General features: G+C 42.6%; 1 protein-coding gene across 5 annotated transcripts in view; it reads left to right on the top strand.

Annotated features, from left to right (window-relative positions):
- The window catches only part of ptprz1a (protein tyrosine phosphatase receptor type Z1a), a 93,873-nt gene that overhangs the window by 59,096 nt on the left and 10,551 nt on the right, over positions 1 to 24,226 (top strand). The window contains exons 11-19 of one of the 5 annotated variants that reach the window (XM_040133503.1): positions 3,030 to 3,070; positions 3,170 to 3,968; positions 4,947 to 5,498; positions 11,706 to 11,844; positions 17,345 to 17,433; positions 18,290 to 18,375; positions 19,371 to 19,391; positions 22,694 to 22,790; positions 23,365 to 23,447. In XM_040133503.1, coding sequence (XP_039989437.1) covers positions 3,030 to 3,070; positions 3,170 to 3,968; positions 4,947 to 5,498; positions 11,706 to 11,844; positions 17,345 to 17,433; positions 18,290 to 18,375; positions 19,371 to 19,391; positions 22,694 to 22,790; positions 23,365 to 23,447 — 1,907 coding nt within the window. Of the gene's footprint in view, positions 1 to 3,029; positions 3,071 to 3,169; positions 5,499 to 11,705; positions 11,845 to 17,344; positions 17,434 to 18,289; positions 18,376 to 19,370; positions 19,392 to 22,693; positions 22,791 to 23,364; positions 23,448 to 24,226 lie in introns of all 5 variants that reach the window. The other 4 variants (XM_040133501.1, XM_040133504.1, XM_040133502.1 and 1 more) reach the window with 4 other exon arrangements.

Raw genomic sequence — 24,226 nt, 5'->3', positions numbered from 1 at the left:
AAATACACTGAACTGACGGGAGGGATTCAGGTTAAGGGTTAATGTTAATGGTTCAGTTAATTCACTTCTACTTCCTTTACTAGTCGATATATTTTATCTCCGGCCACATTCCTTTTCTTTTAGAAACGTTTCCACCCTCCTACTCATCCTCCCTCTGAACACTGAACGATACGGACAATATTTTGTTGTTTTTCTGGCTCTTTATCTCACGCTTCACTCTGGGGTATACTTATATTTTTTGTTTTGTGAGGATTTAATCAGAGACACATGCAGAACTGTTGTTGGACTCGTCTTTTTTTGTGTGTGTGTTTTTAACTGTTTCATAAGTTTCTCTGTGAACTCTTCAAATGTGCTGTCTCTATATATTTCTATATTTCAAAGATGAAAGAACGTGCTCGGTATGGGGTCATTTCCTGTGGCCCTTCGTGTCACACGGAAAGACAAAGTCTCCATCTCTGTTTTGTTTTCATTTTGTGGCGTCCGTTCCTTCTGCATCTCACAGTAAGAGAAATGTTTGCATGTTTGCAGCAGCATTTTGTGTAACATGAATGGCAATCACAATAACGTTGTATTTTAACTGAGCTTTATATTAAATAAACTAATATATCTGGTTACAAAGAAAAAAATAATCCCCTGCATCCTATTTCAGTGTCAGCCTGCATGAATGAGTGATACTCTGCAACATTCGGTCCGAGCACGTGACCGGATTGGTTAAGCTAGCGGCACGGTCCCGTCTTAGCTGCACCTGCAGAGGACGTGTTCTGCATTGTTCGAAGTCTGTTGCAGCTGTTACCAGATGTTCCACAAAAGTCATGTTTTGAAATAACGAACGCAAGGTAGCGTGATGGTAGCTAATAAGGCTTAAACTATTCGAAGCGGTCATAACGATTATAACGTTAGCTTAACGCTGTCTTAATGTTAAAGCTAGCTAGGTCTACCTCTGTAACTAGTAGCCAATTAAACTGTTGGTTAATCAACAGAAAATGGATTTTAAAATGTTTACATGGAAAAATTGCTTCAGCTTTGATTGTTTCAGCTGCAGAATTCTGCACATTTTTGCTTGTTTTTTCTGTTTCATATCAGTGTATCAATATATCCATCGTTTCCTGTTGCTTAGACAAAAAAATAAGCAATTTAAAGCCTATTTTCTGACATTTTATCAACTAAATAGTTCTCACTAAATTGGTAGACTAAACTAAACTAACTAAACTGCGCCGCAGTTGTATCGATGTAACGTGAAGCCATTATTTCCAGCCCTAGCTGGAGCCACATCAAAAATAATCATATCTGCCTCTGAAAGTACACTGTGTACTTTTTTGTTTCTGATACTTAAACTTCATATTAGTTTAGTACTCAGCATTTTAATTTGAATATTAATTCTAAGTTAAGAAAGTATTACTACATTATTTTCAGGTGTAGTTATGATCATGAAACAAATGGTGAAAGTAACTTTAATTTCATAACCAAGAAAAAAATTAGATACTCTATGTACAGCACATACAATATATATTTTTAAAATTATATTAAACAGGGGCTAATTAAGATCCATGACAATTAAGATTCAGACCAACTTTTGTTGGTATGTTGTGAAGCAATTATGTGCTTTTTGCACCAATCAAATCAATTTAGAAACACAACTGAAGTTCATTTTCCTATCACTTAACCTATCAAACACTGTTTAATTTATGATTAATCATCTCATCTCTAAAATGTCAGTGAATGTCAAAAGTAATTCCAAACTTCAACTCATTTAAAATCATTTAATTAAAAAGTATTATAGTGTCATGATATGAAAGAAAAGAAAACCATGCAAATGTTTGCAGTTTTGAATCTGTTAATATTCAGTGTTTTATTTGAACATTTACTAAAATGATTCATTGTCAAAGTGATAATCAGTTAACTTTCTGTTGATTGACTAATCATTTCAACACTAAATCAAGTGTTTTCCATGTGATTTTGATTTTTATCTCTGAGGTGCTTCCTTTGAGCATCAGATATGGCTCAACAAGAGCTTTCCATTGATTAACGAAGGTTTGTTTTAACCCAACATCTCCCCTCAGTCTCCCCCCAAAAAAAATCCTCAGTCACCTCCCTCAAAACCCAGTTCACTAAACTTGTAAAACCTCACCACATGCTTCACAAACCAGTTTGATCTGGTCTCCATGATGTGTCACTTAGCCTCGCACAGGTAAGAGCCACACCTGCCCCCAACATGCCCGCTGTGTGCTGTGCGTCTGAGCTCGACCAACATGTGTAGCATTTGCAAATAACTCTGTTTGTGAGTTTGTTTTATCCCTCTTTGGTGACAGACGGGCGGAGATTGAATACCAAAAAGTTTAGCTGATCAGAGGAAAGTAGCTGAAAGTTGAAATTTCTTTCCTCGGCTCGTCTGGTTTTAGGAGGAGCATGAAACAGAAAACCGATTAGTTGCACATGCTTTCCGCTCAGGGTTTTTCTATGTTTGCTTGTGTCCTTGAGGGAACCCATGCATGAAGGTCCAAACGTGCCTGACATGTTGCATGCAAGTGTTCATCCACATCTGGTGTTCTTGTTATCTTAAAGCCAACATACTGCTTAAGTTGGTGTGTACAACCTTTCCCTCTTTTACACCTTTCTCGCACATTTACATCCAACAAGAGCAACTAATTCACTTTCATATCTCATGATCGAGTTTTTTAGGTGGAACAAAATTAAACAGATTTCTTTTCATCTCTCTGAAGCATCCAGAAACACATCTTCCCACGTTTTTTTTTTTTTTTGTGGGGTTTTTTTGCCTTTTCCCCTCCATTATGTTCTCATCATATTGTTTTTTGAAATTGTTTTACCCTTTTGTCACACGTCTCTGCTTTTTCGTTTTTCGCTTTTGTACATTTTCAACCCTAGGAAATAAACACCAGCATAAATACAACTCAGACAAATGTCAAACCAAACTAGACACATGTTAAATTGTCTAATCCATGAATTTGACATTTTGCAAGAGTTATTTTAGCCCTTGATTAACTAATGATGCCACCTGTGCCTTTTTCCAGAAAATGCACTGGATCCAGATTCAGATGAATTTGACGACGAGGTAAAGAAAATTATTTTTCCTCAAAAACTGCATGATATTGTTTAGTTACATCTATCACTGTTATTCATTGCTGCCTGTAAATCTTTCGGTCACAAACAGGGCAACTATGAACCCGATCTGTCCTGGAATGAACCTGTCCACACCGAGGATTATGATCTGGCCTGGATTCCTACAAACTCGCCCCGAACCACGACTCCTGAATCACCATTTTTACCTCTACCTGGCACCGGAACCACAACAGGGGAGTCGGTTCAGAGAAGAACCAGCACCGATCCGGTTCCCGCCGTCGCATCCACTCAGTCTGGTCGAGTCCTGAGCCATTCGGAAGAGACAGAACGCCGCAGTACCTCTGCACAGCCACAAGGGGTCACCCTGCCACCAGGAACCAGGGGAGAAGCTGACTTCAGTGGCAACGCTCCCTTTTACTCCGGAGCAACATCAACAACTAAGGAATTCTCTATTTCTGCTCCGACTACTCCTTCATACTCCCATACAAAGACAGATGGTGTTCCTGGAGGCATCAGTCCCAAGGGTGGTGTTAGTACCACTATTCCTACATTCACCAGTGCAAAGACAAAAGGTGGTAAAGGTATTTCTTCATACAGCCCCACCACTACCACGTTGAGGTCTCGTAGCAGTGGCACGAGCAGCACAACAACATCATCGCCCTTCGTCCGGGCTGAGACCGACCGAACCCTGGCACGTCCCATATACGAAGATACCACCCCTGAACGTGGAGGTCCTCCAGAGGTCCAAACTTCGACCTCCCAACCTTCCTCCTCGAGTGAAGCCGTTCCACGTAGTCCCACAGGTCCCAGCATGCCTAATTTTTCGCCTGCCACGAGCTCTGTCCGGTTGAGTGCCGTTCTCTTGCAGACCACAAAGCCGGTGTCCAATGGTGAGCGCCCCTCTGTCCTCCCCTCCTCTTCCTCCTCCTCCTCCGCCTCCTCCGCCTCCTCCCCTCTGTGTGACACCACAGACCCCGACACCGCCCCCTCCACCTGCCTGCATGACCCTACTTCCTCGTCTTGGCCTGTGTTGTCTGCCTCTGCATTGGACTACCAGCATGCCGCTACCGCACCACTGTCTAGCAAAGACCCAGCTTCTCCTTCAACCCCAACGCTCACCGCCTCCACCCTGCCCCACCTCCCTCACCCCTCGCACCCCCTGTCTAGTTGGGAGACTGACCCCGTTTTCCCCGGTGTTGGGTTCGATGATAATGATATCGATGGTGATTTGTCGTCTGGGTCTTCGTCGGTTTCTTCAGGTGACCCCCTAGTGTTTAGTGATACCCCCCCTCTCCCAACAATGCCAGATCTGTCTGGCGCCGCCGCTGCCGAGCTGTCCGAATCCTCCAGGGAGATGTCGCTCTCGACAGTCTCTCCGTCTCTCAGCCCCACCCTCCAGCCGTCAGTTGTCCTTTCTAGTGACTTCACCCTTTCTGGTGCAACACCGGGCCTATCCCGCTCTTTCTCAGCTGGGTTTGTGGACTCAAGGGACGCCACGGGGAGCACAATGGAGTTTTTTCTCACCGAGGTCAGCGGTGATGGGTTTCCGTTAGCTAGCAATTTAGACACCATATGTGGCTGTTCCCTGGAGCCGTCGGCATATACATCCTGGTTGCATGCCTCTCCTCATATGCCCCTGCTGTCCTCAGCCTGGGACTCCGCTAGCTTAGAGCTTTACTCTAGTGCTGGCTTCCTTTCGGCCTCTGGTGTTGGTGTAGACGACCTTCGCTCCCTATCTGTGGCGGGTTCTGATGGTCTGTCCTTAGACCAGCCTCTGCTGTCCCATAGCGCTCTCTCTCCCTCATCGTCCTCTCTACGCTCCGACCTTCTCCGAGCCACCCATAGTGACCCGCCCATTTCTGTTGCAGCCACAGCATCCGGCGTCAGGGATCCCTGGTTCTCAGTGTCAGATGGGAATCCCGCCCTCCACACCTCTGCCCTCCCTTCCTCACCCACAGCCTCCCCCTTCACCCCCACCCCAGAGGGACAGGTGTTAGACACTAGCAGCAGTGCCTCTGGCTCGGCCCTGTACCCTGACTCCCAGGAGGGTGTAGATCAGGAGTGGGACAGGGGTCAAACCTCGGCCTCGGGGGAGAGCGCACTCCCTTATTCGACCAAAGTCACTAACGCTGTTCCTCCATCTACAACCTCGGAGTCCGCCCAGACCCCAGATGATTTGGAAGAACGCTCCTCAGCGTTCTATTTTGAAAGCGAGAGCGGCAGTGCCATCACCTCAGAGGTGGAAAGCACTGCAGCTCCAGCCAGTCCCGCGGTAACCTCGGCTTTGCCCTGGTCACTGGGTGGGGAGGAGGAGAGCGGCTCAGGGCAGAGCGAAAGCCTGTACGACAACGAGACGTCCTCCGACTTCAGTATCTCCGAGCGCACGGAAAGAGAGTCGGAGGAAGAGGAACCAGTTGCAGGTAAAAAAGCCGTCCGTGTTGGGGAAGAAGCTGCATTACATCTGCAAAATGCCAAGGGATCGGACCTCCAAAAGATGACTAATCCACCATCTGTCAACAACCAAACTACATTTCATTTTCTTCATTTTTGTCTGTGAAAGCGAAAGTAAGAAAATTCATTACAGTCACCAAGAGGATCCCATGACTCCGACAAATCACTATCTTCATCATCATTTGAGGCTTTGTAATTTTAGTGCTCTTCATCCATCTTTTTTTGTAAACCGCTTGCTCTGTCTATGAAGGGTTGGAGCTTGTCCCAGCACGCTTTTGGTGGTTGGTCTGGTAGGAGGCGCCATGGTCAGGATGCCATATCTATCACAGTGCTCAGTGCAGTACCAGTAAACTGGTTTCAATCCATAGGTTAAAAAAAAGGTGACTCTCCAGTGATAACGAAAAGTGAATCGCCATAAGATGATTGATCGTTTTTGAATGATTTTATTTACAACTAACTGACAAATCTGCTTTAATATTTTGTTTTATTTATCAATAATTTAGTTTTTCTCTCAGTTTTATATTGATTTTTATTTCAATATCTACGTTTTGTGGTTTGTTTATTTATTTTTCTTCATTTGGTGGATATTTTTAGTTGGGATTTTTCGTTGGTTTGTTTGTTTGTTTTTAGGTGTTGGTTTTAAAGATCATCCCGGAGGTGTACGGATGTTACGGGTTCAGTTTTTTACCTGCTGGTTGTTGATTCGCATGATGTGCATGATTCTCTGATGAAGGCTTCGCGCCGAAACCGGCAGCAGATTTCTCGGTCCATTCGTTGAAAATAACATAACCAAAAACGATCAAGAGATGCAGTGACTTTTTTTTAAAAATATTATCAATGGAGTGATTCCTTTTTCCTAAATCTGTTTTGGGATAAACAATAACACTGACACTTTTTTTTTTTTAGGCAGAGCCCTAAACCTAATCCGTCCATGTCAGTATTTTGAATTTCTACCTGCGTGCTTAGTTTATTTAAAAAAAGCTAGGCTACTTCGGTACAAGCCTACATTTACCAGCTGTACATTCACTAATATTAATGCCCTTATTATGTAAGTAAAGTAAGCAAAATATTTTTATTTAAATATTTAATCATATATATGTGTGTGTGTGTGTGTGTGTGTGTGTGTGTGTGTGTGTGTGTGTGTGTGTGTGTGGATATAAATATATATATATAAAAGCTTATTTTTAATCAGACATCACTGAAATCAAGATCTCGTCCAGCAGATAGAAAGAAAAGCAAACATAGCCGGACAAAACAAAAGGACACACAGCATCAGAGACAATCGACAGACATCACTCATTATTTCTGAATTAAAAGTTTTACAATTGGCCAGTAGGATGAGACATTTAAGTTGAAATTTATAATATTTTTAAGGTGCAAAGTAGTGGAGGGCCCTCTATCCATGCTCAGTATTTACCTGAGGGGTGACTAGAGTTAAACAGACCTGAGATCTGCTCTGGTTTTAAATGTGAGAAGTCGAGCGGTAAACTGAAATAACTAAAAATGATGAAATATAGTTTTCCTCTTGCTGCTAATGAGGACCAGCCTACTTTTTCTTTTAGTGCACGGGTGCAATATTCACATCCTGTAGTGCTACGAGAAGCACAATGATGAACTTCATCGAGTTGTTTCCAGGTGGATTGAGCAGCATGAAAATAAGGGACATCTCCGTCGACATGATGCTCCTCAAGACAGTGATTGATGTACAATGAGAGGGCGTCCATTAAATCCCCTAAATGCTTCACAGTAGATAATCTGTCCAGATGACACATGGTAATGTGTATCAAAAGAATATTTATGATCATTTTTACAAGCCTGATATTGAATCAGGAAGCATTATCTGGAGGTTGCCAGTGAGCACACGCTCCGAAAAACTGTTTTGCAGGTATTTTATTAGGAAAAAGCATTAATGGCAGCCTCCTCCTTTATAGTAAAAAAGCAAAATGCTTTTATTGATATTTCTGTAATGTTCAGGTACACAGAGTGAAGTCAAAAAACCTCAGTCACAATTTGAGAAATTTGGTTTACCACCTAAGTGTCAAACATCGAGAGCTGGTCGAATGTGGCTTGACAGTGCCAGCAGAGTGCAGCAGAACTCTGCGAAGCTCCCACGGGTTCAGACACCATCCACATCTATAAAGTCTCCGGCTGCTCTCAGCAACATCTTCAGGTAAAGATGTTGCAAAGTGTCCTGCTCCTCCTCCTGCCATCAGTTTAGTGGTAGCGCAGATCCTGGCGTGGAGGTTTTAAAGAACCTCACGGGGGAATTTGCACGCGGTACTTCGTTAACAGCAAATCACGGGTCCTTCACCGAACCTCTGGACGTTTTTTAAAGGGTATGCAGTTTTAGACCGAGACTGGGGAAGGTAGAGCCACATCTTGTCAACTGCAAGTCAAACCCATTGCTTTGCAGACCGACTTCCTTTTTTCAGGGAGGAGTAGCTTGAGTTATATTACACGACAATTAACTTGTGGAGGAGTTAAAACTTGCTGCAGATTGATAATCCATCACAATTAACAACAACCTGCCTTTATGTTTTTCTGTAGTTACTTTAAAGTTGTGTGGTAATACTCTCTTAAAAACTCTTTAAGTTAGTGCATTCAAGGACTCTCCTAAGTTTCTAGTGTTTTCTGAGTGAAACATCCAAATTCATACTTTTCTTTTGATATTTTGTTTATTAATTTTTAATTGTTTGCTCGTTGTTTGGTCTTCTACGCTGAATGCTGTGCTTTTTTGGGCAAGTTTTGGTTGTCAGGGCGTCTTGGGAAGTACCTTAAGCAAAGTTTCTTTTTTTATCGGTCACTTTAACGGATGGAAATTAAATGGAGTGAGTCGTACACTGTGATGGATTATCTGTCCTCAGCAAGTCCCAAGTGTCTTTCAGTTGGTTCTTTATCTGAAACAAAGGTGCAACGATAGAAGGTGTCGTATTTAGTACAAATGGTAAAGCCCTATGAGGAAATTCTACTATTTGTGTTTTTGGGCTACATAAATAAAATTTGAAGACAAAGAGGTCTGGTGCTCACTGTGTCACACTCCAGGAAGCCTTGAAGTGCTCTTGAAGATAAAAAATTGAAAAAAGTAAAGAAAGCAAACATTCTTCAGGCACTCTCAGGCAGAGCAGGGAGTGAAGATGTATTGAAAGCCTTTATTTAGTCGGGCATGTAAATTACAGGTACTCTTTACAGATAGTACATCGGGAGTAACAACTTAAAACACGATTAACTGAATATCACAATGGCACAATGAGACAATAACAGTAATATCATGAAGAGAAAAAAGGAAATAAAGCATGACAGCACAAGTCGTATCAATCAAAACAATCTAGCCCCAGTAGTAGGGATCAGTGTGAGAGTTGTTTTCTCAGATTTTAAATAAAATCGACTCGTTTGACATGAAACCAGTGGCTGCCTGGAGAGCAGGAAATCAGTCTAAAAACTGATAAAACGCAGAAATGGTCCTTTTTAAAATTCAATCCTACCCTTCCCAGTGTATTTCCATGTCTGTGCCCCTGATATTCTGACAGCCAGATGTACAGTAACACAACTCCATCTTCACCATTTAATTTGAAATCTTTTCACGGGGAACTCTGAGTAGAAGTTTTGTGTCCTTAATTCTCGTCAGATCCTCTTTGAATATCTTTGTCTCTGCGGTCTCTCCACTGAAACCAACGACCTTTTCCATCTTCTGTTCGGGCTTTTTCTTTTCTTCGCCCATTATCCTCGGCGATAAGTCCAGGGTCTTTGAGGGGCAGACAAAGTTGGATGTCGGATGGATGATTGAATGAATGGGTTTCACTCTTGAGTGTGCACAGAGAAGAAAGCGCAAAACAGGCTCTTTATGAGCCAGTCAACAGGGCAGACCTGGCCATTCAGGGATGAACTGAGTCAGTTTGTGCAGAAGAAACAAACAGCCTCCCAGTGAAGGTTAATCTTCACTAGTGTTTTCCTTACTGGTTATCAGATGATAAAGGGAGGATTCAGCAGATGCAGCTTAGTGAGGTCAGGTGCAGCCATCAGGTTTTCATTTCCCGTTATTCAAAGTTACAATTATGCCGCTTGAATGACTCCAGCTCAGCTTTGTTTGTGCCGCTGCAGTTTGCGTTATGTTCTCGCTGGATCTGTGATGGACTCTTGATTACGAGCCTTTATGCGTCTCTCTGATTATTTCAAGTGGTTTGAATGTGATGAGTTTTGTGTTGGTGCAGCAGGTGGCTGAACGTTAATGGTGGTACGTTGTGTTTCAGTGCTGGGCTGTTAATACGGTTCATGTTTCTCCCTGAAGTATATTCTTAGAGACCCGAGAGTGTTGGAGTTTTAGTTCTGCAAACAGCCCAAGGAGGCCAAACTGCTCCGGAGGCAGGAATGAGCTGGGAGGTAAACCTTGAGTCATCTTAGGTCCTAGGGACCACTGCTAAATTTGGACAGAAGAAATGTATGCACATTTTGAGAAAAAACCCACATGAGAGGAGATAAGTGTTAGCAATCTGGCCCGATGCCGTGAATGTTTCAGTCATTTTCTCCTTGGCCCTTGGATGTAGAGCCCCCAAACGTGGTGCATCTATTCATCAGAAGCCCTTCTACACTCTTCTCGGACTAATCTCAACCAGAAAACATATTAGAAACTTGCTAAGTCTTTGATGTAGAGTCCCTTAAATGTGGATGTAAATGCAACTTTTAGTTGAAAAACTTGAAAATATGAAACTTAATGTGACTGTACAAATTTTAGTGTACACATAATACAATACCATTAAATACAACAAAAATGGTCAGGCATAGAGAAATCAAGAAAAAACTTAAAGGAAAAACATGAAAGCTTTTGAGTAATAAATTCTAATGTTGCTGGTTTTTAAAAGATTTGGCAGATGTGGCACAGACTCAGCTGATCTGATGCTGAGGGAAAGGTTGTTCCACACCGTTGGTTCGGAAAAACACCAAAAACATCATCCCCTTCGCCTTCAGAATCATTAGTTAAAAGTCAGAAACGCATGGCAGAGCCAAACCGTGGAGGGGTTTATAAGTAACTATATACATGTAAACGAACGGCGTGGAGAGAGATCTGGCGTTCACCAGAAGCCTCAGAAGCTGCTCGGCAATGTCTTTTGGGGAGCACCGGTTTGGATATCTCAAAAGCAACTCCTAGCTTTCTGGTTCAGTGTTTTAAGTCAGCTGTCAGTGGTCCGTGATTAGGTGTGATACTGTAATGTCACATTTCCAATATGGTCTAATATGTCCAAATGTGTAGTGATCGTTTTCACAAGAACTTGTTGAACTCGAACCACCAAATGTATTTTAACTCTTCTGTAGACTTCCGTCTCCCAGTCCAGCAAGGTTGCGTATTCCTAACCAGTGTTAGTGGTTCGTTCCAGTTTGTTACAACTCAGGTCTTATTTCAGCATTCTTTGATTTCTAAGCTAGAAGACACGTAGACACTTTTGATCTCTGACACTGTGAAGTGCGAAGCCCAGTGAAAAAAGCAACAGGGAAAAGAGAAGAAAAGTAGAAGCCTCTTATGTCGTTGAGCACTCTGCTACCACACGTCAGTAATGCCAAGGTCAGTAATAGACAGAAAAATAAGCTATTATCTGCCATATTTTGTTTTTCCTTTTAAGCTGACGGTTATAGTGGTAAGTATTCTACAGTGATTCCCAACCACCGGTGGATCGCTAACAGTAACGGATACTTGGCCGAAATAACCGAGAACCTGTGAAAATGGTGTAAAAACTAAAGGAAAACGGATAAATTAATGAAATAAGTAATGGTTGAGATAGGCAGTATAGCTAAAAGTAATGGATAGGTGGTTGAAATGTCCGGCTTCAGCCACTCCGAGTGGTAGCAGTACAAGTCTGCACTCGACCAAGCTGACCTAAGTATTGACAGTTCAGTTGTATGAAAACATTATTGCAACAATACCCACCTTTATATGACTAACTATTTCAAATAACATCCAGTTTACAGTCAGGTCAAATGGGCGCCTTAGGAACGTAGGTTGGTGTCACCTTTAGGTTATCTGACGTGGCTGTGGGGTTAAATCAGACCAGAAAGGTTGGGTGTTACTGGTGTACCACACGTGTCTTCGCCTCTGCCAGATGAGGTTTTATTAGTCCAGTTTTCACTCTGCAGAGGCTTTACTTTTTGTCCCCCGCTGGTCTCACTCCCTCTCGCTCTCTCTCCAGACGCCAGTAACAGCAGCCATGAGTCCAGGGTCGGTTCGATCAGGGAGAGGGAGAGGAAGGCCGTGGTGCCTCTGGCCGTCATCTCCACCCTCACCGTCGTCGGCCTCATCGTCCTCATCAGTATCCTCATCTACTGGAGGTCAGTCCTGCTGGTGAACTTAAAGCTAATATTTGTTGGTTTTGGCCATTAGAGGGAAGGAGAAGGCCACAACAGGTTGACAGAAACACGGCCTGGACATGTTATCGTCTCCTTATGGTGAAAATGTTTGCAAACGGTTGACTGTTTAGATTATATTTACAGACATAGAGCAACTTTATTATCCTGAACCGTTACACAGTGAGATCTTTTGGCTGTTTCACACAGGTAGTCTAGTCCCAATCTGGGCAGGGTACATCAAACGTCTGGGAGGGAGGTGGTCTGGGATCAGTTGTTATCAAATTGCGGTACACGCAATCTGTTCTCCACAGAGAAAACATTCATGTGCTTGGGGTCATAATGACGCGAGTATCGAGAAAACACGGGATACGATGCCTCACTGATGCGTGCGAGCCCAACATGATACCACATGATTTTTTGGCGAAGGGGTAACAGATGAGGGGGGCTTGTGTTTTTCAGCTCTTCGCAGCCCTTACCAGTGGTCGCACCTCCACCCGTACCGTACATCTGATTTTCAGATTTAATTCTTTTTTTTCTTTTCATACCTCAAACTGGGTTCCCATCTCGGCTACCCCAAGGAGACTGTGCACAGTGGGCAGCACCAGAGATTACTTTTCTTGCTGGGGCCAGTTGGGGGGCTTAGTTATTAATTGGCAGGGCCACAGGCTTTGTGTAGATGATACATGAACAAGGGAGCCAACGAACCTTCGGTTTATCTGTGAGCAAAATGTTTATATTTAGAGATTAGTGTTTCAGACCTGCCTTGATCAGCCGGAGTTGATCAACCGATCAACTCGCTTTCTGTTGAGGTCTGCACTACTCACTGCTGAATGTCTTCTCTCCCTCTCTGCAAGCGTCTCTGACCTATGGTTACCTATAATACCTTTCTCTGTGTTGGCTCCGAGAGACATTTTCGTGTATCTGTGGAAAAACCCTAATTCCTGCCTCGTCCCTACCTGCCGTATTTATGTCAAAAAGTGCATTTTTGCTTAATTAATGTATATGTTTAACCCCTTGTATGTCAAAAAAAAATCCTGCAGATGCATCTTGCACTTGTTTATAAAAATCAATGTAATATCATCACAAAAAAAATGATTGAAAAAATGATTTAGCCACCCCCTCCTCAATAACCTGGCAGTCAAATCCTCCAAATCAAAGCTTGAACCGTCCTGTGGCAACGTCCTGTTTTTATCATCGATTTCTGTCTGCGTAAGTGTAAATAACGTATCCAGCACACACGCCCTCCAAAGGGAAGCTTAACCCTCCACCTCCACCCCCCGGCCCTGCAACCCCGTCATCTCTCATATGTGGGAGGGGGAGTGAAGTGTTGACTTTAGCCAGAAGACTCTCATATTTGTCTGGGAAGCTTAATCTTCTCGAACACGAGCTCAGTCTTGATCTTACATTGTGCTGAGTGTTTTTATTTGTGCGTGTGTGTGTGTGTGTGTGTGTGTGCGCCAACCACATCCCCTTCACAGACAATACCTCCTGTGTTGTGTTGTTGATGTGGCTGCCGGCGGACTGAATGAAGCCTTTCAGCTGCTGCCACTGCTCCACATTTGACAGTGGAGTGTTTTTGATTCCTCTCCGTTGACCTTGAGAGATGCTGTTTTTCTTTTCTTTTTTTTTATTATTAAGATGTATGAAATACTTGATTTGGAGCGAACAAAAGTTTTTTGAGAATAGTTTAAAAGTCATTTTTTGTGCCCCTTCATGGCATAAACCCAAAAGTTTATTTTCTTCTTGTGCTAAAAACATCTCTTGCTATGTGGCAGTGAGAAACCCTGCTGCCCACTCCGACCGTGAAATAACCAACTTCAGAAATCCGATCAAGGACACGCTGTCGAACGCAGTGTAAACACTTTTAGTCGTATTTTTCACAGACTGTACAATTCTCATCTGCCGAGTGGGAGGCTCAACATATTGTTCTTGTTTTGCGCCCCCCTTGTTGTTGTATCTCCAAGATTGAGCAGTGCTAAGCTGGCAATAATCTGAGGAGCAGGGGGCTTAATCCTCGGTGAAGGATGTACCTTGGCTGCAGTTCTGCGAGCGTCCACTCAGCCGAGAGCATCCAGAGAGGGTCGGGGGATAGAAAAGGACATCCGCCTGATTATGTCAGACAGAAGGAATCGTGTCAGCGTCTTGTAGGGGTGAGCGGCAGCAGGCCAAACCGCACTAATCCTGCTGGTGTTGTGTCCCCTTTCCTTCCCTTGTGCCAACACGGTGCTCATTTGGACACTGCTGCTGTGCATTTCAGTTCGAGCAGTTTGAGGGGCTTCTGGTCGACTTTACAAGTTTGCAACAAGCTGAGACATGCACCGCAAATTAGCGTGCAACTAAATCGTTTGTAAAGGCATCTGCTCAAATCCAAGTTTATTTACGTGGCAGCTTTCTGTCCAGGACACATGGATGCGTTCCCGATCGGGCCTCCGGGGCTCCCCGACCTCCTGTCCCCTGGGCCAGTGCCTCTGTATGAAGTTACTGTTAATATTTCTTGTTTGAAAGTCGCAGAGCTCAGTTAAGAGACACAAAACGAGTACGCAGAGACTCAAAATGCCCATGAAAGGGACATAACACAACTACAGAGAGATGCAAAATGACCACAAAGTGACATAAACAACCATAAAGAGACACAAAATGATCGTCGTTTGTGCCTCTTTTAGTCTGTGGCCCATTTTCTTTTAAACCGTCCATGCTGGGATCAAGTGCTTCTCAGAGACATTAGTAAAAAAGATCAGCAAAAGAGATTCAACGCAACCAAAAGCATCATTAATAGACAAAATACTTATTTCTAGAAATGTCACTGCGGATTCATTTGATTTCGTTGCACCTGCAGATAAATTTCATCAAGAGAATCCGGTCAGTGAAGTTGTTCGGTGCCAGAATATTTGCCTAAAAACATTCGACTCCGTGTTTGTCAATGAGCAGCCGCTGTTTTCTTTTCTAGGTTAAAGTACTTGCTGAGCTCCTTATATCCCACATCATTATAACCAGATTAAGTAGTTTCAGTCTCAGTAGATAAACAAGTAAATACACTAAGTTGGCCAATGAACAGCAGCAGAATTACATCTTCTGACTAGCAATTTAAGCTAACGTGTCTCGCAGCATCTGTCAGAAGATGAACTTTGTGTTGCCACGAAGACGTTTCAGTTCAAACATGCTCTGAGGTGGTGCTGAAACTGGAGAGGCAACCAACAATTACTGTCATCATCAATTAATCTGCCAGTGATTTTTTTTTTTCTGATTAATCGTTTAGTCCATGAAAAGTCAAAAAAGAGAAACTGACAAAAAATGCCCATGACAACTTCACAGGGCCGAAAGTGACGTCTTCCAATGTCGTCTCTAGTTCGACCAAAAGACCAAAAAATAACCACGAAAATATTTGGTTCACAACGCTACAGTCTAAGAAAGAAAAGCAGGGAATCTTGTCATTTACGAGGCTGAATTCAGAGAATATTTGGCACTGATTCAGTGTCGTTGCTTGAAAAGTGACTTAAACCGTTAGTCGATCATCAAAATTGATGCGCATCATTTTCCTGTCAATCGACTAATCGATCAATCAGAGATTTGTTTTAGTTGTTTCTGAAACGAAACGATTCGATCGACAAAAAAATTACCGGCCTACGATTTGGAGAATTTAAGGCTTTCATCATTTCAAACATTTGATGGTTCCAGCTTCACGAATGTGGAGATGTACTGTTTTATTTTTTCTGTTTTTTATTTTTATGATCGTATCTTTGGGTTTTGAACTGTTATTCAGACAACACAAGCAGAACACACGCTGATGTAAAGCAGGTGTAATGTCCACCATCTTAGCTTAGTGTGTTAGCATGCTAACAGTTGCCAATTAGCAGTAAACACAGACTCCAGCTGAGGCCGATGGCAATGTCATTAGTTCTGTAGGAGTTAGGTTATAAACCAAAGTGCTGGACAAGTTAAAATGTCGAGCTGATGATGGCGCCAGAGGAAAACTCGGAGGATCACCGAAGTTCTTTCGGTTCATCCTGAGGGGACCATGAATGTCTGAACCAGATTTCATGGCAGTCCATCCGGTAGTTGCCACTGGCTTGCCTCGAGCCACTCCGCTAACGAGGCTAACGGGTCTTCTTCGCTCACGAGTCCGTTTTGTTCTCACGTCCCGCTGAGCCGCGCAGATAAATAAATACTGTTGAGTCGTTGCCACGGACGGAAATGGACGTTAAGGAAAACCACAGACGAAAGAAAAGCCTGAAACGGTTTTGCTAAAACTAACATCAAAATTAAAATCCGCTCTGATCTTGAATGAGTTTGAGCTTTGTCTTTAAAGGAGGCACAAACAGAGGCAGAAAGATGCGTGTTTCTTCACCCGAGATCTATTCTGGTCTCCTGACTCTGTCTGTGTAAATCACTTTAGGATCCAGTTTCACCGCAGCAGCTGTTGACAGAGGATTAGTTTCAGACTTTTGGTTGTTGCTCACAAAGTGTTTTCCACACAAAACACACACGCACAGCCAAAATAAACAGGTGAGGCAAAAAAACGCCTCACATTTCCACCATGTTTGTTCCCACGTAACTTCGGTTCGGTGTCTCTTCTACTCATTCGGACTTTTTAGTTGTAAAATTTAAAGGGTTTCCTTTCAAAGGGAGACCTGGGTTATGACTGTGATCAAAAGGCTTGAGCAACAGTGGCCTTTTTATTTTCGGGCACTTTATTTCCAGGCTTGCACGGAAAAATGGGGGCGTCCAAATACAGTTACGTTCAATGGAGACGAGCGACCGGTACCGAGCGACTACATAAATCGAAATCCGGTATTCGGCTGATAAATAAAGAGCCGTGAGATCCACCAGGAGAAGAACTGTTTGTGTCTCTGTCTCTCGGAGCAGTTTCTCCAAAGCGTCCATCTTGAATCACAGAGCTCAACCCTTTTGTGTGTGTGTGTGTGTGTGTGTTTGTCGGTGATAATCCCTGATGACCATTTCTGGCCGAGACAACACAGGTTTGTCAGAGGCGATCTCATCCGGTTAAAAACGTGTCGAGGATTAGCAGAACATCTTTTTTGCTGTGTTTTGGAGAAGATTACCCCGCGTTCTCCGAAATCTGGGCCAACGCGGAGTCACATGAAAACAAAAGCATCTTCAGCTTGTCAGATCCGGTGCAGCGTTGTTGGTTTGGTCTGTTCTGTTTTCCTGCCTATTCAGTGTTTGTACTTCCTGTTTAGGGCCGTGTTTGCTACACAATACATTTGTCTTTATTTTAGTAACTTTCCCTGATGTGAGCGTTTTCTTTTGGTTTTCAGTCATGTGCTGATAAAAGTTTCCCTCTATTTATTTTAAACACTAAATATCCTTGTGAATTTTTGTCATCTTTCTAATATAGATCATCGGGAAGTCTGCATTTACTTTCTGTAACCGTTTGGACTTTCGCAGCCACTTTATCGAAACCCAAACAAAACAGCTGATGTTTAAAAGGTGTGTTTACTCCAGTGCGTCGTTTTGTCTGCAGGGCTTGTTTTCAGACGGCTCACTTCTACATCGACGACAGCTCATCGCCCAGAGTCATCGCTGCACCGTCCACAGCCGCGTTAACGTCTGGTAACACTCACACACACTCACACACACACTCACACACACACACACACACACACACACACACACAGGTTTCTATAGTTGTGAGCGCCCTTGCTGACATTTTCTATCCCATAGCACCGTAAACTAAACGTAAAGCCCTAAAACCAGCCCTCTGATACGTGAGGACCAGACAAAGTCCCCTCGCTCCAAAAATGTCTTCACTTGTAAAAAAAAAAAAAAAAAACACATCCTCATTTTCTGTATTGAACTTCCAAAAATGTCTTCACTGTTATATAGGTGTCCTCACCTCCTAAAATGTCTCCCATGTCCAAAAATGTCCTTACTTCCTAAAAATATCTCCTTTCCTAAAATGTCTTCAAATTTCAAAAAATACCCTAACAATCCTAAAGTATATCTAATTTCCAAAAATGTCCTCACTTTTAAAAAAGTCCCGACTTCCTAAAAATGTCCTGATTTCAAAAATGTCCCCGCTTTTCACAAGGTGTCCTGACATTCCTCAATCATCCTCACTTCAGTTTCTTAAAATATTCCCTATTCCCTAAAAAGTCCTCACTATCCTAAAATGTAGTTAATTTCCAAAAAACGTCTTCACTTTGCAAAAATGTTCTAACTTTTCAAAAATGTCCTCACTTTCTAAACACGTCTTCGCTTTCACCTCATTTTCCAAATATGTCCTCGGTTTCCCAGAATGTATTAAAAATTTCCTCACACCTCCTCAAAAAGCTCATCACTTTTCTAAAATGTCTTCAATTTTCAAAAACGTCCTTTTTCCCAACAGAAGTGTCCTAATTTTTTTTTTTTTTTTTTTTAAAATGTCCAATATTTCCACTCTCCAAAAATGCACCGTCTCGTCCCCCAGACGACCAGACGGCTTTCCCAGTGAGGGACTTTGTCAAGCACGTCGCTGAGCTTCACGACACCCAGGGCTTCCAACGAGAGTTTGAGGTATAAAGAACAGGAGTGGGTTGTTTGTTTTTTTTGCCTTTTTTCCAAGTCCAACTAAAATTCAAGCAAATTACAGTCTGACTGTGGTGTGTGTGTGTGTGTGTGTGTGTGTGTGTGCGTGTCTGTGATCGTCGCCATGTTGTCCGCATGCTGCTTGATGACCGGTGATGACTCGGTGGCTTGATGCAGGGCTGCAACGCTACACGACCGTCTTTATTGATAAAAACGACAAGCGTTATAACACTGAGTCGGAGATGCAGTGTCGCAGTCCTGGCTCAGCTTTTTTTTGTGTGTGTGTGAGGAGCCTCCGTTTCATTCGTGCGAGCAGTGAGTCAGTTGTCCTTCATCTTTCGGCCTTCAGCAGAACAAACGGTTAACGGGCTTCACGCCTCGAAAAAAATAAAAGAAAGAAAAAAAGGGCATCGTGACTTCAGTCCCTCAATGAATCAAAGCTCCATTTTGTTTTGATCTGAAACTGCCACTTAAGGAAAAATCAACACAAAAGACAACGAGGCTACGGAGGAACGGAGGGGACATAAAAATAAAAATAAAAAATGTCCTGATATTGACCAGGATGATGATTACGACGACGGTGTTTCCTTGTCAGATTATAGTGAAGACAAGTCAGTCACTTTCAGATGTGACAAGAGTGGAACAGAATGTCAGAATCAATAAAGTTATTTAATGTTATTTTACAAACCAAAGCACAAGCACAAGTGAAAACCGAGGTAAAGAGGCAAAGGAGGAAACATGGTACAACAACTGAGTCCTCGTCCTCCAGCCGGTTTTCACGCTTTTCCATCTTCTTTCATTTGGGTTGATTTTTCCTTCGTGTTGGCAGAAGCATGACTTGTACTGTGAGATGAATTGGTTTTTTGTTTGTTTTTTTGTTTGTGTGTTGCCGTCTTGTAATCTGTATTTTTGCACCTCCTTGGTTGACTGTGTTGTCACGGAAACGTCCTGGCTGCCTGCTGCTTCCTCACCCTCATCATTAGATACTGAAGGAGAGCTACGAGGTAAGACGCTCTCCTCCTGACGTCTTTATTCACTGACGGACGCTGCACCGCACACGACGTAGCTGTGTTTTGTTTTGTTTTTTTGTTTTTTTTGTCTCGTCTTGTAATGCAGAGTGTTTTTGTTAATGTGAAAAACGTGGGTTCGCAGAGCGCGGCTGCGGTTTGACGCCAGTGGAGGAAGTCATGGATAAGACAGGGAATCCCCGGATCCTTAAACAGCCTTGAAAGGACTTGAATTGGATTTTTAAAATTTACGGCCGAAAAACGTCTTAAAAGAAATCTTCTTTTTCAATATGAAAGGTTTTAAATTTTGAGACTCGCATAATTTAATGTTACATATTTAAATAGAAAATCAGTTGTTCTTCAGTCGTTTTCGTCCTCAGTTTACAGCCTCCTGTAGGGCTGTCACTAACAGCTCTTTCACATTAATATGCTTGATAATTTTTTTCTTTTCGTCAATAAAATGACGGTAAATAGTGAAAATGCCTCTTAAATTAACCCGCAGACCGAGGTGACGTCTATAATCCAAAGGTATTTAGTTTACTACCATGTGTGACAAGGACAAGCATCAAATCCTCATATTTGAGAAACCAGAAACAGCAAATATTTGACCTTTCAAACAGTTTATCGATTATCAGAATAGTTGCAGATTAATTCGCTGTCGATAGACTAGTCGATTAACCGACTAACTGATGCTAAGCTAAAGACAGACACAGGAAAGAAATGGAGTCTTATTATCGTGAATAAACAATGTCACCTCAGGGGATTGCGTCTAAATAGCGCGCCACTTTGAGGCCATTCGGCGTGTCGTTTAACGCCGGTTTGGCTAGGGGCTAGGCGGACGGTTGGGGGCTAGTAGGTAGAGAAATGATGTGTGGTGAAACGACACGCCAAAAGCAAGAAATGCGTTGTGATAACATACGAAATGACTCGAGGAAGTTGGTGTGTTACTCATACGCCAAATGGTGAGACCAGGCCATGAAAGCTGCCAAAATTAGTTACGTAAGGTTTCGTTTAAGACGTGTGAAGGGTTTAGTGTAAAATAGTGGAACAGTTTTCATTTTAATAGTTTTTACATTTTAATTACCATGTTTTGCTCATTTTATGTGTGATTTTGAATCTGATATGGGAAAAGCATCCATATTATTACTGTGATCGCTTTGACACATATCGCCCAGCCCCAGCACTAGTTTTCTTAGTCTGGGGTCTTAAAAAGGTCTTAAAAAAACATTAAATTTGATTTCAAAAAGTGCGTCGATACACAATAAGAACTGGATACTAGACTCCAAAATGGTGCCTATTACTAACAAAGTTTCTCACCCAGCACAGAAGCCAAAAAAAGTCTGTTTCTGGGTTCTATACACGGAGAACATTTAAGGACATAAAAATGGATTTTCTAGTATTTCCTACCATCGAACTTCAATACTTTGATATTTATAATACAGATATTACAAACTTATCAGTTTTAAAGATGTCTCTTTTATATCAGTGGTCGATGGGGAAAAATGCTTTCTGGACTGCAGGGGATTTTTGGTTGGTTGGCCACCAGCTGCAAGGTTACTCTCTTAATACATCCATGGAAGAAGGGATAAAATGAATTACCTAAAAATTAAAAAAAAAATAACATTACGAGTGTTCTGCGTTCAAATTTTTAACATATATTCCAACACATTCTACTGTCCTACAACTTCTACTATCCATGCAGATAACTTTAGTTTAATTTGAGGGGTTTTTTTTTAAATAATTGTGTCTGTAGAGAGTACTGTACTGAAAACTGTCAAATACTGAAAGTCATAATCATAGTCCAGGCTTGTTGACTTGTTTGATCAGATAGCTCCTGATAGGTTGTGTTCGGGCAGCGTTAAACATTTGACCGCTTCTTCAGCTACACTGTGCAGGCATTGCTGGGCCTCTCGGTGAAAGCCGGGCTAAACAGTGAGTGGTAAAGCTGGCTAGCAAGCTGGCTAGCTGGCTAGCTAGCTAACGCCGACTGACTATAAATGCAGTCAGTGTATCGCGCAACGAGGACGGATCGGTTCAACGTCACCAGCCTGTATCGTGATAGCTAGCGAAAAAAATAAAACCTAACATCAGTCAAACTATAGACTTAACTCCACACTCCGTTTTAGCGCAGTGCCGGAGCTGGAGAGTCAAATGTCCTTAGTCTCAATCATAGTTTAGAGTCAAACGATTCTAACAGTGTAGCTTTGGTTGCCTCATCCATCAACACGAAGCCGGTCGGTCACGTTCAGTCTCGCGCATGGTCACCGGGCCGCCGTTCTGGCCGACGCCCGGGATGCTCGCTCGCACCTACCTACGGGGTACGAACACGCGTGCTCGCGCGAGAGCCAGGGGACGCTGGCTGCAGTTCACGTCACGTCCACCGGTGTCATTAATAACAAAGGTTTTTTTACATGTTACACATAAAACAAAAAAGGGGTTTTGTGGGAAAACACGCACACATATTTGCCAGTTTATTAGGTAAATCTGGCTAAAATTAAAACCGTCTGATACAACATTACCGTCCTTAAGGTTATAATGTTCAGTTTGTGTTGAAACTGTTCTAGAGGTGTTCATTCAACCGTATGATCATTTTAGCGTATGTAGTATGTGGTACTGCTTAACCGTATTGTCTTATAATGACACTCCCCCTGACTCGGAGGTTTCCTCCTGTTAAAATGGAGTTTCTCTTTCTCTCCACTGTCGTCAACTGCTCGCTCGTGGTGGGAACCGTTGGGTTTCTCTCTATAGCATTGCGAGTGTTTTGACCTTACTCTGTAAAATGCCTCGAGATAATGTGTGTTATGATTTTGCGCTATAGAAATAAAATTGAATTTAAATTAAAAATGCATTATTTTGTCCACCCCATTTATTATCAGTCAGGTTAGGCTAAATAATAATGCAAGTAGTGCGGCGTTGGTGCTGATACGATCCACAGGTATCATATCGGAGACAGGATTAAAAGCAGGCTGAGGATCCGGATTAAAACCTGGCTGACAAGTAATGTTGCGTAACATTGTTTTGTCTTGCGTGGAATATAAACTCTGAATCTAGAAATTAACCAGTAACAGTAGCTGTCAGGTAAAACAGATAAAAATAAACAGAATAACATGGACAATGTTTTTCTATGAAATGTGGCGAACTTCATACATCCTTAATTTAGATGGTATGTATGAATGATGTCTTTAAAGGGGTTTAGCTTTACTTTGCGTGTGTGTGTGTGTGTGTGTGTGTGTGTGTGTGTGTGTGTGTGTGTGTGTGTGTGTGTGTGTGTGTGTGTGTGTGTGTGTGTGTGTTTCCAGGAGGTGCAGGCGTGCACGGTGGACATGGGGATGACCACCGACAGCTCCAACCATCCTGACAACAAGACTAAAAACAGATACAGCAACATCCTGGCCTGTGAGCAACACTTAGCCCGGATCAGAGCACGACAAAGAATGACTGCCCTGGTCTTTGTCACCTGACTGCAAAGACTTATTTTTAATCTCATAAGCACAAACATGCTGCCACACTTTTATCGGTTTGACTTAACCAGGCATAGGTGGATGGATGGATGGATGGATAGGTAGAAAATGACATACAACATCCAAATACGTAGACTAGATTAAAGCAAAAATAGAATAAAGAGCCACAACTAGACTATAGTATGTGCTGAATAAGACCCTGTACAATGTTAGTAATATACTAAAATACACTGTACATTAGCAAGTAAGGTGAATATTCTAAAAAAAAAATAGAAAAAATAAAAGCTGTACAGTTGTAGGTGCAGGATTGTCCAGTTTACACAATCTACTGTATATACATATGGTAAAAGCACACATTGTTGGTTTGGTTTCTTTCCATGGGTTTTGTTGTTATAACCTAACGCCAGACTTGTGCTTAATTTAAAACGAAGACACGGCGTCTTCCACGCTGATCTGATCACGCCACTCTGTTTTGTTTTGTTTTTTTCTTTTCGTCTTTAACCCCTCAGACGACCACAGCCGGGTGCGGCTCTCGTCGCAGGCTGACAAAGACGGAAGGACGGGAGATTACATCAACGCAAACTACGTGGATGTAAGGAACTTTGCCTTAACCTTTTTCTCAGTTTCGCCTCTAATCTCCGTACAAGCTGAGGCCTTCATCTTCACCCCGAGGCTCGTTTCTGCGTATAGAGTCACAGTCAGAACTTGTTTTTATTTTATTTTTATTCTCTCAGCCGCTGCACGGTTTACCTCTTGTCTTCCCAAACCAAAGCCTGCCTATTTCTAAACCTATTCATGAGGCGTGCTGTTGTTAGCGAGAACCCGGGTAGCTCTCCATTATGCTTGTCACCGCACAGCATCAAAATCTCATTTCCAGCGTCTTGTTGTTTTGTGAAAGGCAGAGGCGACACAAAAAAAACTCCGCGGTTGTCACGGCCTCTCTCAAGAGCCGATGCACAGCGTATAAAGTTGGCAAAGGCACGTTGAGGATCTCTCCAGCTCACACTTTTGTCTGCGTCTCACAGTATGAAGGCAACTTCACACTGTCAGTCATGTGAAGGTTATCAGACTATTAAAGTGAGTGATTGAATGCTGTCCTCTGCTGAGAACTTGTGACACTTTCTTTCCTGTGCTGGCCTTAACTAAACCAATTCGTTGGATTTCAGCCTGCTCTTAACTTTTGAGTTAAAAACTTAACTATCCTTGATGAGTTTCATTTGATATGGAAATTCATTTCCAAAGGTGAGAACCTTCACAGAAAGCCCCCCAGTCTTTTCTCCTGTTTCGCTCCCAGAATTGTCACGAATAAGAGTTGTCCGATTGGGAGTTTTGACTATAGTCTTAAAAGGTCTTCTAAAGAACGGGGAGCGC

The sequence above is a fragment of the Xiphias gladius genome, chromosome 8 (genome assembly GCF_016859285.1).
Source record: "Xiphias gladius isolate SHS-SW01 ecotype Sanya breed wild chromosome 8, ASM1685928v1, whole genome shotgun sequence".
In the NCBI taxonomy this organism is placed as follows: Eukaryota; Metazoa; Chordata; class Actinopteri; order Istiophoriformes; family Xiphiidae; genus Xiphias; species Xiphias gladius.
The sequence above is the reverse complement of the archived record's forward strand: the minus strand, read 5'-3'. Positions and strand labels throughout refer to the sequence as shown.